General features: G+C 36.6%; 1 protein-coding gene across 6 annotated transcripts in view; it reads left to right on the top strand.

The window, feature by feature from the left end:
* Positions 1–13,210, top strand: part of NSD3 (nuclear receptor binding SET domain protein 3) — a 117,249-nt gene that overhangs the window by 86,783 nt on the left and 17,256 nt on the right. For 3 of the 6 annotated variants that reach the window (XM_053901072.1, XM_053901075.1, XM_053901078.1), the window contains 4 exons: positions 3,938–4,084; positions 7,380–7,563; positions 11,736–11,938; positions 12,681–12,793. In XM_053901072.1, coding sequence (XP_053757047.1) covers positions 3,938–4,084; positions 7,380–7,563; positions 11,736–11,938; positions 12,681–12,793 — 647 coding nt within the window. The remainder of the gene's footprint in view (positions 1–3,937; positions 4,085–7,379; positions 7,564–11,735; positions 11,939–12,680; positions 12,794–13,210) is intronic. The other 3 variants (XM_053901074.1, XM_053901076.1, XM_053901077.1) reach the window with 2 other exon arrangements.

Consider the following 13,210-nt stretch of genomic DNA (forward strand, 5'->3'; position numbering starts at 1 on the left):
CTTCTATAAATTAAGCTAAAATCTAAATTTTTTAAATAACTTAAAATTACAGATAAGTTCTTAGTGTTCCTGTATGGCGTATCAAAAGATTAATCTATTCCCTTCTGCAAACAATTCTTCTATTGGAAGTAGACTCTTCCCATGTCATATTCTTTAATCCAGAGCTTTCAACTGATTGAGATTTCACTTGGAAGGAGAGATGAGCACATTTAGTTTTTAATTGTTTATGTTGTATTTTATCATGTTTTGGTCTGGCATTGAGGAAGGCCTGATGGGATACAGCCAAGGCAACATATGTGGTGGTGGTAGCTAAGAGCCAGCAATGCAAGCTTTCTTACTTGCCAGCTGTTGGTACTTAAGTATGCCAAGAGCTTGATCAAGTAAAAACAATATTGTGGCCCTGAGGGGGTCAGTGAAGTGGAGTTCACGATAAATATAAAATAGAATTTCTTTAGTTGAATATAGTACAGAGCATTCAGCATTACAGAGTATCTCAGCTGTATTATAATAAAACAATTTTTTTTAGTGTTTAGTAAACATTTTAGAAATTAATATCCCCAAATGCAGTTTGTTTTTTCAAATATAAATGCTAACTTTTCTGAACTTTGAAAGGACTCTGGTGTATCGGGCCAATTAGATTATGTTTAGACTGTGCTGAAGATGAAGTGTTTGGTTTGGTTTTGGTGTTACGTGGTTTCATTTTGGTTTTTGCTTTAGGATAATAATTCTTTTAATTTGGTGAAAGCACTGTAAAATATTTTTAAATAGAATTTAGGTAGTGTGACAGATCTTGAGTTGTTTTGGTTTTGTGTCTCTTAAAAAAAAAATAGCCAGAGGAGGTGGGCAGTAAAAGGTTAAATAAATGGCTGTCCTCCTGGTGGCAGCCCATTGTATGTAGGCTTTCAGTTCAGTTTGCCCCAGTGTGTGCTAAATCCCTGGGGCTGTTTGCCCTTACTGGGGAAGCCTTGTGTCTTTATTTAGGGGAGCAATTACAGCTGTATTCTGCTCTGAAACCTGGCTGGTGCGTGGAGGAGGAAGTCTGCAATGTTTTGCATCACGTAGTTAACAAGTGGCAGAAAGGATTCAAATAGTCAAAAGAAATGAAAAGTCACCACTGGTGTCTTTTCCATCTCCCCATCCCTAAGAAAGTAATGATAGTATGGAAATACTGAATTATCAGTTGAATGGCTAGCTTTAGAGGCTTTAAACAGATCAGTGTCAGTGATAGCATGAAGTCTCTGTCACTTTGTAAATATTTTATTCTACCTTGCTAGGCACTTACTATTACTCACGTTTACAGGGGTGTGTGTGTGTAAGTGTGTATAACTGAGCCAACATTTTAAGTATCAAGTTTATAACTCTCATGCTGGCTTACTTTGGAGTACATTCTGAATCAGTTACCATCAGTATATTAACCAATACTTTCTTTTGCTCTATTTCATTCAATAATTGGGAAACCTTTAAAACAGGTATTTTCAATGTAAGATAGGTAGAAAATGGCCATTGTCAAGGAACCTAGCTTTATAGGGGATTCTACCCATTTTAAGTTTAACTTCAGATGCCTTGATTTAAAAAAAGCTTGAGATAATGGAAATACTGGATCTGTATTTGCATCTTATCAATTTGACAGTTATTCTGAAAGATATACTATATTTATATGCCTGTATAATCAAGATTATTTAATTCCCAAATATTTGAACTAAGAAACTGTGCAGTAAACAAACTTTCATTTTCCTTTTTAGCCTTTTACAGAAACTTATTCAAAATAGATCAGATGGGTGGGAGGGAGGGGAGGGTGGGTGATGGGTATTGAGGAGGGCACCTTTTGGGATGAGCACTGGGTGTTGTATGGAAACCAATTTGACAATAAATTTCATATATTGGAAAAAAAATAGATCAGATGTTGGGATTTGAGAAGGCTGAAGTCAAAAGTTTTCACAAGTAAATGATATGAGTTCTTTCATCAGTATTTATAGAGGTCTCCTTTTTTAAAAAAAAAATGTTTTTAGTGCTTATTTAGAGAGAGAGAGAAAGCTCGCATGGGCAAGAACAGGAGAACAGGAGAAGGGCAGAGACAGAATCCCAAGCAAGGCTCCGCACCATCAGTGGAGAGCCTTATGTGGAGCTCAAACTTAGAAACCTCAAGGTCATGACCTGAGGCCAAATCTGGAGTTAGTATAACCGTATAACCCACTGAGGCACCCAGGCGCCCCAGGTCTCCTTGTTTTTAAAGAGGCCTAAATGTAATAAATTCACACATAAAAGGTTTTAATTGTGTTTGTTTTGGTATTAGAAAGCTTTGTTTTGCTTTTGTTTCTTGCCTTATACAGAGTTTTTCCCTCCTCATGAAGGATTTTTCTCTTAGTTCATGATTATTGGTTGTTTAAAACAATTCAGCTAATTCTTAAGGACTGAAATATCTAGAAATATTTTTAGAAATGTTTCAAGGTGTAGAGGAACATTGCTCCTTCCCTCCCCTCATGGCACCATAGGAAATGTTCAGTCCTAGCATTTCCTTTCATCTGGGGGGGGGGGGTATAAAATAAAAGTTACTTAACGTTCTATGCCTTTCTTTGTGATGGTAATTTATAATGGAGAAGGTAGACTAGGGTTTTCTTTTCATTTTAATAATAATAGCAATTTTTTTTTTTTTTTGCATCTGTAAATCAAACTCTACCAGATACCATCTGAATGGTCACAGTTGCCCTAAGAAATTATTTCCCCATTTTATGTAGATGAGAACACTGAAGCCCAGATTCCATAATTTACCTGAAGGTCATAGAAATTGTTAAATAGAGGGACTAGCATTTGTACCTGATCTGTCTCATTTCAAAGCCCATGTTTTTTATACTACCCTGCTTCTCTCTATTAAACATATGAAATTCATTTGACATTATATAACTTTTATTAGAAGATTTTTATACTATTGCCAATTAGCAGTTTTAAGTTCCATTCTGTCCTCCAGATCAGAGGTAGGTCTTGACTCTTTCTCAATGTAGTAGGTAGCACCAAATGAAGATAACACCCATGGCAAAAATAAATGGTAACCCTTTTAAAAACAAAACTCTTGACTCTTCTCAAAATGATCTCTATAAAACGGCTGTCATGATCCTTATTGCAAAGTCCTCAGATCATTATAAACTGTCTAGTAACCAAACAGAGCAATGTTCCCTGGTCTCACACTCACCTAGGTTAAGAGTGGCCTATAGTGAACTCAACAAGGGGAAGAGGATAGGAGGGTGTCACAGGTGGGTTAGAGGAGATCTGTTTCCTTCCAAACAGGATAGCTGGGTTAGTAGATCAAAAGAACTATCTTATAAACCCTTAGGTTGGTAATTACTTTATGTCATGGCAGGGGGAAAAAATGTAAATGGTTTGCATTACCTTAGTGAAGTTCAACAAGTCCTGGCTCCTTTAAAATCATGTTATCATACTGATAGAGAACAGCTTCATTATCTGGCAGAAAAAGATATGACTAGAGAAGAAGAGAGACTCAATTCTGCCTTTCAGTGTTAGTTGATACATTGAAGGTAGATCAGTGTTTCTACTATGTTATGTAAATAACTCTTACTTGCTATTAAGTGATATGTCATTTTGTTCTTTGGATTGTCATCACAGTATTTCTAAATATTAAGGAGTGTAGCTTTGTGTATCATAGCAGGTTTTAAGTGTGACATCAACTGCAGTTTACATCTTCAAATTAATTTGTGGTTTTCTTCTGGGTGTGTAGGTTTTTACGGGATAAGAAACCGAGTAGCTCAAACTCCCTTTAACAACTCTGGCAAGCCTTTTCTGTCAGTTTTTTCTTTTTCTTCATATTCTCATTTTCCCCCCAACTTTTAGCACAGCTACATAATAGGTGTTGGTTTATTTTTTACCCTCATGGAATCATGGGTAGTTTCATTGCAGCTCATCTCTTTCTGTTTGTTTCGTATAGGGCTGATAGTTCAGGACCATTCAGACCCCATGTTCAGTTCATATGCCTATAAGTCCCACTACCTACTGAATGAATCAAATCGTGCAGAGTTGATGAAATTACCTATGATTCCTTCTTCGTCAGCTTCCAAAAAGAAATGTGAGAAAGGTAATAATCAAAATAGTTTATCTCTTGCTTTTTATTTTTGCATTTCCTTTTTTTTTTCTCTTTAAATGAAGGGGGGAAATGTATGCCTGTCAAGCACTATCTGTTGCTTTTGGTAAATTCTACCTTGGTGGTTGTGACTGTGTCTTCATATGGCTGCAACATTATTAAAAAGGGCTTAAAATAATTCCATTATTGCAAATTCTTACTTCTCGTTGAATAAATTCTCACACATTCCATCTATCTGTGGGTTATTAAAATTGAAAGACTGAGTAGGATTTTGCTTAATATAGAAAGATTCTAAGGCTCTTTCTCTTCTGCCTGATGGAGAACTACCATTCATGTTAGAATAGAATAGATGTGATGTAAATTATCATGAACTTTCAACTAAAAAACCAGGATAGGTTATTAAAAGAGGGAAGCCAAGATATTGGTACTTAAAATTTTGATTTTAGGCTACATTTTGTCCTTTTGTTTCCTAAATGTTTTTGTTAAGATGCTATGAAAACTAGTTGCCCTTCTCTTAGGAGACTTTGGTGGGCAGCTGGGGTAATTTATCCCAAATACTCGATATTGAAAGGCAGCCCAGCTCAACTGAAGAATTACTTATGGATAATTTATCCACAGAGAATCAAGAACTAAATGTATATTTATATTCTCCCTAATAATTTAATCTATAAAAGCAAATCTTATATTTAACTTTACATAGCCTGCTTGTAAAAAAGGAAAAAGTAGTTTAACAGTACTATATTATTTTGGGAGGTCTTATCCCAGAGGGTAAAATGAATAACCTTGAAGGTAAAGGCCTTTTCCTGTATACATTCCCATTATGATCGGGGAGCCAAGTTCAGAATCTTTAAAGGAAATTTGATTCATACCTAAAATACTAGGTATATTTGAAATAGGTTTTTTTTTCCCCCATTCTTTATGTTGCCTGCTTGATGATGTATCTTTGCTCTTTGTCAGACATCTGAAGTGGCAACCCAAGACTAAAAAATATGTAATTAAGCAGGTTGATTAGAACCTATGGAGAAGTAGGTTGGAGAGAGTATTGGCTTGCTCGTTTGTTTGTTTGTTTTTACATTGAAGTCAGAGTATGTCACCTTACTGGTGATACCATCTACTTCTGAAACAAACATGGACGTAGGTCTGGCTAACTCCATAATGCAATAAAATTACCCGAGGCATTCATTTTAGGAAATGCCTTATTTCCTACAGGCGCTTTTATAAAATTAGATTAATTCAATTGTTTCTTACTTTGTTTTTGGTACTCAGTATTGACCTTGACATGAATTGAAATTATTTTGAGCCCTCTGTTTGCTTAGCTTGAACCACATCTTCTTCTTGCATCCTAAAGCAGTTTTCTTGCATAGCACCAAGGTGGATTGTTCATATTTTCATTTTTCTTGTGTATTTTTTGTCAAAAAATCGTGATGATTTTCACTGACGATTCTGGGTCTGTATTTCCTCTGAAATAACACTTAAAATTGAGGACTATTCCATAATGTTAAAAATGGCCAGCCTGACTTTTCCACATCAGCTCTAATGATCACATGTCCCCTAAAGCTATTTGCAAAGTCTGCTCTCCCTATTGGTAATTCCTTTCTGATGGAGAAATCAGTTATCTCATTTTTATTTTAAACTTACCGAACCCCCTACCTAGGCTAAGAGCACTCAGGCAGCTAATCTGTAGGTTGGAGAATTGGAGCAATTAATCCACATTGAGATCTGCAGACAAAGGAAAAAATCTTAATGACTGAAGTAAAAGCTTTTAAGCAGAGGAAATATAGTAATTTATTTCATCACTGATTGTATATAGATTTTCTTTTTGTTTTTATGTTAATCAGTTAGAAGTTTGAAAGTCTACAGGAAGAAAAGATTTTCTGGAAAATTGATAGCAAACCCTCAAAAGGTTAGAGCGTGTGATTTCATAAAGTTGTGTAGAGGGCTCTTAACCTTTTGCTTATGAGATATTAAACCTCAGTACAATCAGGTTATGGGCCTGATTTTCCAACACAATTTTTTTTTTTTTTTGCAGTAAATGTCTTTATTATATTTCATCTTCAGTGGTTAACATCCTTCTCTGTCACTTGTTGAAATACCTTTTAGAAATACCTAATCTCCCCCCAAATCTCTTTTATATTTTTGCATTAAAAAATATCCTTTTGTTTTGTTTGCTGTACTTGTCTTGGTCTTAATCCAGAGATCATTTTGTGTATTTCAAAGGAGAGGATTTTGCCAGGGAACCTGGAGAGGGATCTCCTTGTGTGTGGTACTTATTCCACAGTGACATTTACTTAGTTTTATGCTATAAAGCAGTGGTTCTCAATGTGAAGTCAGAAAAACTTATATAAACAATTTTTTAACTATGTTTAATATTTCAGAAAATCTAACAGAATCACACATTTGCACAAAATAAGGCTGCATACATTTCTTTATATTTGGCTATGATTTGAACAACTTAATGTGATGGTTTTGTTATTGGAATCAGAAGCTCTGATTGGCAGTTACAGATTTCTTTGGTTAATAAAAACAAGAGAAATTGTTACCTTTTAACAGGGATTTTGATTCTGTTTTTTTGGTTTAGGATTGGTTTTTTTGTTTGTTTGTTTCGGGGGTTTATTGGTTGATAAAATGTTTGGAAACATGGGTCCCTGAAGAAGAGAAAGGAGATCCTTGGCGATGAAAAAGTTGCAAACCACTGCTGTATAGCCTGTTTTTGACTTTCTTTATTTTTGCTGGAAAGTTAAATGATAATGTAATCACCAATTTGAGAAAGTTCGATCCTTTGCTTTTTTTGCATTTTTTTATGGAAATAAAAAACTACTGGTCAACCTATTGGTTATTTTCATTCTTGCTAATTTTACTATAAAGGGATTTAGTTAACTATGGCACTGGATTAAAATACAAGATGACCATTGCATGCTTTCTTAGCTCTCAAGGAGAAAAGAAAGTAAGTTGTTACATATTTCTTTGAAAATCTGCTCTCAAATCTACTCAAAGATTCCATGCATCTGTTAAGAGTTTTAGCTGCATGCTAAGCGGATACCTCAATTGCCCACATTACTGTAAAGACTACAGTAATGGTTTTCATACCACTCAAAAGTTTTGAGTTTCTGGCCCCTGAAGCCCTGAAAGGGGACTGAAGTAGCTAAATCTGTTCATTTGTTTTCTATTTTAATCCATCACTATAGAGCTGACTCAATCCCTTTATTTTCCCCCAATTTGAGTCAAATTTGATGCACTTAAAAGATAACTTTCTCTTTTCTCTTTCTTTTTCTCTTTCCTCTCTTCTTAGTTATTAAGACTGTTTATTTGTTTCAAGGTGGAAGATTGCTCTGCTGTGAATCGTGCCCGGCTTCCTTCCACCCAGAATGCCTGAGCATAGAAATGCCAGAAGGCTGCTGGAATTGTAATGACTGTAAAGCTGGCAAGAAACTACATTACAAGCAGATTGTTTGGGTCAAATTGGGAAATTACAGGCAAGTTTTTCCAGGACAAAAAGGAAGTATTCAATGATTATTCAGACATAGGTTCATAATCTATATACAAACTGGCTAGGAGATAGGTAGAACAACACCGAGCTACTTCCTTAAAAAAAAGAAAGAGAAAAGAAATCTATTTTGATTTGGCTTTTAGAAGCCAATTTGGGAAGGTTGGGTTATTGTTGGATTTTTTTTTTCTTTTAGATTGGTTCTTTGACTTGTTTTCAGTTTTTCTTTTTTAAGAGGAGACACTAGGCTCCTCCCTTATTTTTGTAAAATGTTTATTCTTTTTGAGAGAGAGAGTGAGTGTATGTGTGGGTGCATGATCAAATGGGAGAGAGACAGAGAATCCCAAGCTGGCTCCATGCCCAGCACAGAGCCCAACCCAGGGCTCAGTCTCACAAACTTCGAGATCATGACCTGAGTTGAATCAAGAGTCGGTTGCTTAACCACCTGAGCCACCCAGGCACCCCTTGTTTTTAAGTTGAAAGTAATTTTACACTAATGAACTATGTACTACTAGATTTTGGAATAAAAGGTCTTATATAGATAGTAGGGAACATGTATTCTTTGTGTCCTAATTCATTTATATTGATTTCTAATAAAATAAAAGAATTTATATCCTGCCCAAAATAGTTTTTACCCCTAAATCTGGCCCATTTCAGTTTCTGCTAGAAGCTTTAAACTGAGTGCAAGAAGAGAGCTCTTTAGAATTTAAAGAGAGAAATTATTTCATGAAGAGCTTTTAGTTCTTAAGAGAATGAAGAAGTATGTGTGATTGCCATTATATTAATAAAACTTTCTCCTTTTAAGAAGCCTGTCTTGGGGTGCCTAGGTGACTCAGTCAGTTGAGCGACCGACTTTGGCTCAGGTGATGATCTCATGGTTTGTGAGTTTGAGCCCCGCGTCGGGCTCTGTGCTGACAGCTCAGAGCCTGGAGCCTGCTTTGGACTCTGTCTCCCTTTCTCTCTGCTCCTACCCTGCTCATTCTGTCTCTCTCTGTCTCAGAAATAAATAAACATTAAAAAAAAAAAAAAAAAAAAAAAAGAAGCCTGTCTTTGGGGCGCCTAGGTGGCTCAGTTGGTTGAGCATCTGACTCTTGATTCTGGCTCAGGTCATAGTCCCAGGGTCATGGAATGGAGCCCTGCCTCAGGCTCTGTGCTGACAGCACGAAGCCTGCTTGAGATTCTCTCTCTCTCTTCTTCTCTCCTCTCTCCACCCCTCCCCTTGCTCGAGCATGCATATGTGCTCTTTCTCCCCCTCTCAAAATAAATAAACTTAGAAAATAGAAGCCTGTCTTTAACAAGCCTTCATTGAATAGGAATAGTGATATATTTTTAAAAACTCTACATTCTACATTTTGAGACATATGTTTATCATTTACTGAGAAAATAGGTACTGTTCAAGAGAGCACAATAATGGTCCACTTTTCAGAATGCTAAGTAAAATATATTTCTGTAGGATTTCAAACATTGTAATTTTTTTTAGTAAGAGCTATGTCATTTTCTCTGAATTTTAAATATGCTGCTTGCTTACTTACCTATTTAACTTTGTCGGGGGGGGGGGGGGGTGTAGAGTGTGTGTATGTGCACACACTAGCAAGTAGGGTTGGGGCAAAGGGAGAGGGAGAATCTTAAGCAGTCTCCACACCTAGCGCAGAGCCTAACATGGGGCTCAATCTGACAGCAGCGAGATCATAACCTGAGCTGAAATCAAGAGTCAGACGCTTAACCAACTGAGCTACCCAGGAGCCCCTTACCTATTTAACTTTAAAATTTTATTTTAGCTGAGATATAAGGGGCCTTGAGATTGAGACGTGATCCCCCCCACCCACACAAACAATTTTTTTTAACATATGACAGAACCCCCCCCCCCCAAAAAAAAATTTGGCAGTTGAATACATAAGTAATTTTATACTATATGGCAACAAATACAAAGTTTCAGAAGGCAAATGTCAAACCAAGGGGAAGTATTTTTACTTCTACTTTAATAAGAAAAGACAAATAACCTTACCTAGAACAGGGAGCAAAGAAGAGAAAGAGCCAGGTTGCCAAAGAAGAACAAATAGAAAATAAATATGTAAAAAGTGCTGAGCCTCACTAAAAATAAGTATATGTTAAGGACAAAGAGGTTTTTTATTTCATTTTTGTTTTTGTTTTTTTCCAATTAACAGATTGTCAAAGATTTAAGAGTAATAAGTTTTTGGCTAGGGAGGGCAAGGGAAAAGGAGTGCCCCCACAGGGCAGTCTTGCATCACATATTAAATTGTAACAGTGTCTACCTTTTGATTCACCTCTTCTAAGGAATTTATTTAAGGAAAAAAATTGGACAAACAGGAAAAAATGTATTTATAGGGGTATTCATTAAAGTATTATTGCAAAAATTTGAAATAACCAAAATGCTCAGTCAGTGAGGGATTTCTCAGATAAATTATAGTGTATCCATATCCATAAAGGGGTAATGCTCATCTCTATAGTAACATGAGATGATATCCAGGGTATATAGTTGAATTTAGACAGCATGTGAAAGAGCATATACATTATCTTTCCATGTGTTTATATAGTTAAAAAAAAATGTAGATCTAGATATGTTTTTCACGCCCAGAAAGAAAAACATCAGATGTTAATAGTATAAGGCATAAGATTTTAAAAGGGTGTCATTTAGGGGGCGCCTGAGTGGCTCAGTTGGTTAAGCGTCTGACTTTGGCTCAGGTCATGATCATGCAGTTCGTGAGTTCAAGCCCTGTGCTGGATCTGTCCTGACAGCTAGCTCAGAGCCTGGAACCTGTCTTCAGATTCTGTGTCTCCCTCTCTCTCTGTCCCTCCCCTGCTCGTGCGCTCTCTCTCTCTCTCTCTCTCTCTCTCTCTCTCTCTCTCAAAAATAAGTAAAACATAAAAAAATTTTTAAAGGGAGTAATTTTAAGTTTTTCTGTTACACATTTCTGCATTGTCTTAACTTTTATTTATTTATTTTTTTTGTTTTAACTTTTAAACACACATTGCTTTTTATAATTAAAAATCTGTATCATTCCAGGGTGGGCAGGAGTGCAAGTTTGACAATTAATAGATAAGACATTCCTGGACAAGAAATAGCTAAAACAGTGTAGGGGCACCTGGGTGGCTCAGTCAGTTAAGTGTCCCACCTTGGCTCAGGTCATGATCTCATGGTTCATGAGTCTGAGCCCCACATCAGGCTCACTGCTGTCAGCACAGAGCCCACTGCAGGTCCTGTCTTCCTCTCTCTCTGCCCCTCCCCAACTTGCACACAGACTGAAAAAGTTTTAAGTTTTTGTATGTTTACTGTTCATACTGATTATTCTATATACTACCAAAACTTACCTCTTCAATTCTTGACTTGCCCAATTGTTAGAAACTGTCATATGTACCTCACAGATGATTTCCATTTAGTGATCGCTATGCTATTCAGCCATTGCCTGTTTTCATTCAGTTATGTTTTCATTCTGTGCCACATCCCACATTTGTTATGATGTAGGATGAATTAGATTCTGAAATACACACTGACATAAACCTAGTACATTTGACCAAAAACTATTTACTCTGGTTGATTAGAGGGAAGAAAATGTTCATTTGAATGGAGTGGTCATTCTTCACTATAGCATCAGTTTATTCTCAAATGGTTCCCTTGACTACTAGAAATCAACTTTTATACCTTGAAAGACAATCTTACTACTAAAATTGTCAAATTTGGAGGAACACATAACTTTTCTAGGATTGAAATTGGTTTTGGAATAGTATTGGTAAATTCTAATTCTTAAGATGGGTAATGAGTTGTTATTTTTAGTTGTTATGCTTTATAACTTATATGTTCATGATATTCCTTTGTATCAGGTATTAGTTTTTAAAGGAAAAAAAACTAGATGGGGAGTTTAGGGTCTAGTTGGTTTAGTCTGGGTTCACTATTTCATTAGTTCACTGATCAATATGTTTTTTTTATTAATTTTTTTAATGTTTATTTTTGAAAGAGAGCATGTGTGAGCAGGGGAGGGACAGAGGAGGGGGGGGTGGGGCAGGATCCCAAGTGGGCTTTGCACTGACAGCAGAGAGCCCAATGTGAAAGTACAAAACCTTTTTTCTCCCTCATGCCAGCCGTGTAAAGAATGGTATGATTTTTCAATGTCTTGATTGATCTAAAATTGCTTTTGTTTTCAGATGGTGGCCAGCAGAGATCTGCAATCCCAGGTCTGTGCCACTGAACATCCAGGGCCTTAAGCATGACTTGGGGGACTTCCCTGTGTTCTTCTTTGGTTCTCATGACTACTATTGGGTACACCAGGGCAGAGTGTTCCCTTATGTTGAAGGAGACAAAAGTTTTGCTGAGGGACAGACTAGTATTAACAAGACCTTCAAAAAAGGTAAGTTGGATGATGTTTACAGTGGCTCAAAACCAAGACTCAGCGGTTGATTTCTCTGTGTCTCCTCACTTGCACTTGACATGTTTCTGGTATTAGAGGACTTTCACCAGGTGTTACAATCCAGCATCCAGAAGTATCCAATCACATTAGAGCACATCTTATCCAATCAGTTAGAAAAATACATTTCAGTATGGTAGACTCTGCCGTCTGTATGAAAAGAGTATCTTCAGTGATCTTTCTACAAACATAGAGATTATTTTGGAAATAGTCTTCTTAATCCAGTGAGGCACCTTTGCCACAGAAGAGTAGTAAAAGCTTCCCATGAAGAGCCTTATAAGTGTTTTTGCAACAAGTTTCCGGGAAGTTTGACTTTCTGGGTAAGAGTAAAAGGAATGTAAATCTAGTACAAGATAAAAAGCTGGGTTTTTTTGGTTGGTTGGCTATTTTTTTGCTTTACTTGGAAGCCTCTGATTATTGAAGTAGGACCTCTTCTCTAAGGCAATGGCTTATGCAGAGCACGGTGTTCAGCTATAATCGAGTTATGTCCTATTTCAGTGTTATCCTATCCTGGTGGAAAATGGTTATTTCCAGAATAATTTTAAAAAGAACACCCCAGGCCAGATTCAGGGCATTGGGAAGTCAATGTAAAACTGCTCTCCTAACAGTCTTTTTTTTTTTGTTTTTTTGTGTGTGGTTTTTTTTGTTGTTGTTATTTATATACTTTGTTTTGTCCTATTGGCAGCACTGGAAGAAGCTGCAAAACGTTTCCAGGAATTGAAAGCACAAAGAGAAAGCAAAGAAGCACTTGAGATTGAAAAAAACTCAAGAAAACCCCCTCCTTACAAACACATCAAAGTGAGTCGTTACCCATGAAACATTGGTATTTGACAGGCAAGAGGAAATGCATCGCCCTCTTAGTAATTAGAAGGCCCTTTTTGACTTACGAAGACTTTTACTGATTATCACCCAGTCTTCTGTAAAGCAAACTGAGAACTTTTGTTGGAAGCATAAAATGGGAGCCATAGCCACTGTGCTGTGAGGAAGAGTCTTTGATAAGCCCTCTCACACCTACGAGCAGCATGTTCCCTGTGAAACCTTGTTCTTGCCCTACCAGGCTGTCCTGCAGCAAGTGAGAGGATAGGTATTTAGCTCCTTTACAAATTCTAGAAAGCCCACAGTTGCTTTTAGTTATAAATGCCCATTAATTTAGTAGAAGAAATACACATGATAAATAAGTGAGAATTCACATCAGATTTTGATATTTGTGTCCAG

The sequence above is a fragment of the Panthera pardus genome, unplaced genomic scaffold, assembly GCF_024362965.1.
Source record: "Panthera pardus isolate Hobbes unplaced genomic scaffold, ASM2436296v1 HiC_scaffold_13, whole genome shotgun sequence".
NCBI lineage: Eukaryota > Metazoa > Chordata > Mammalia > Carnivora > Felidae > Panthera > Panthera pardus.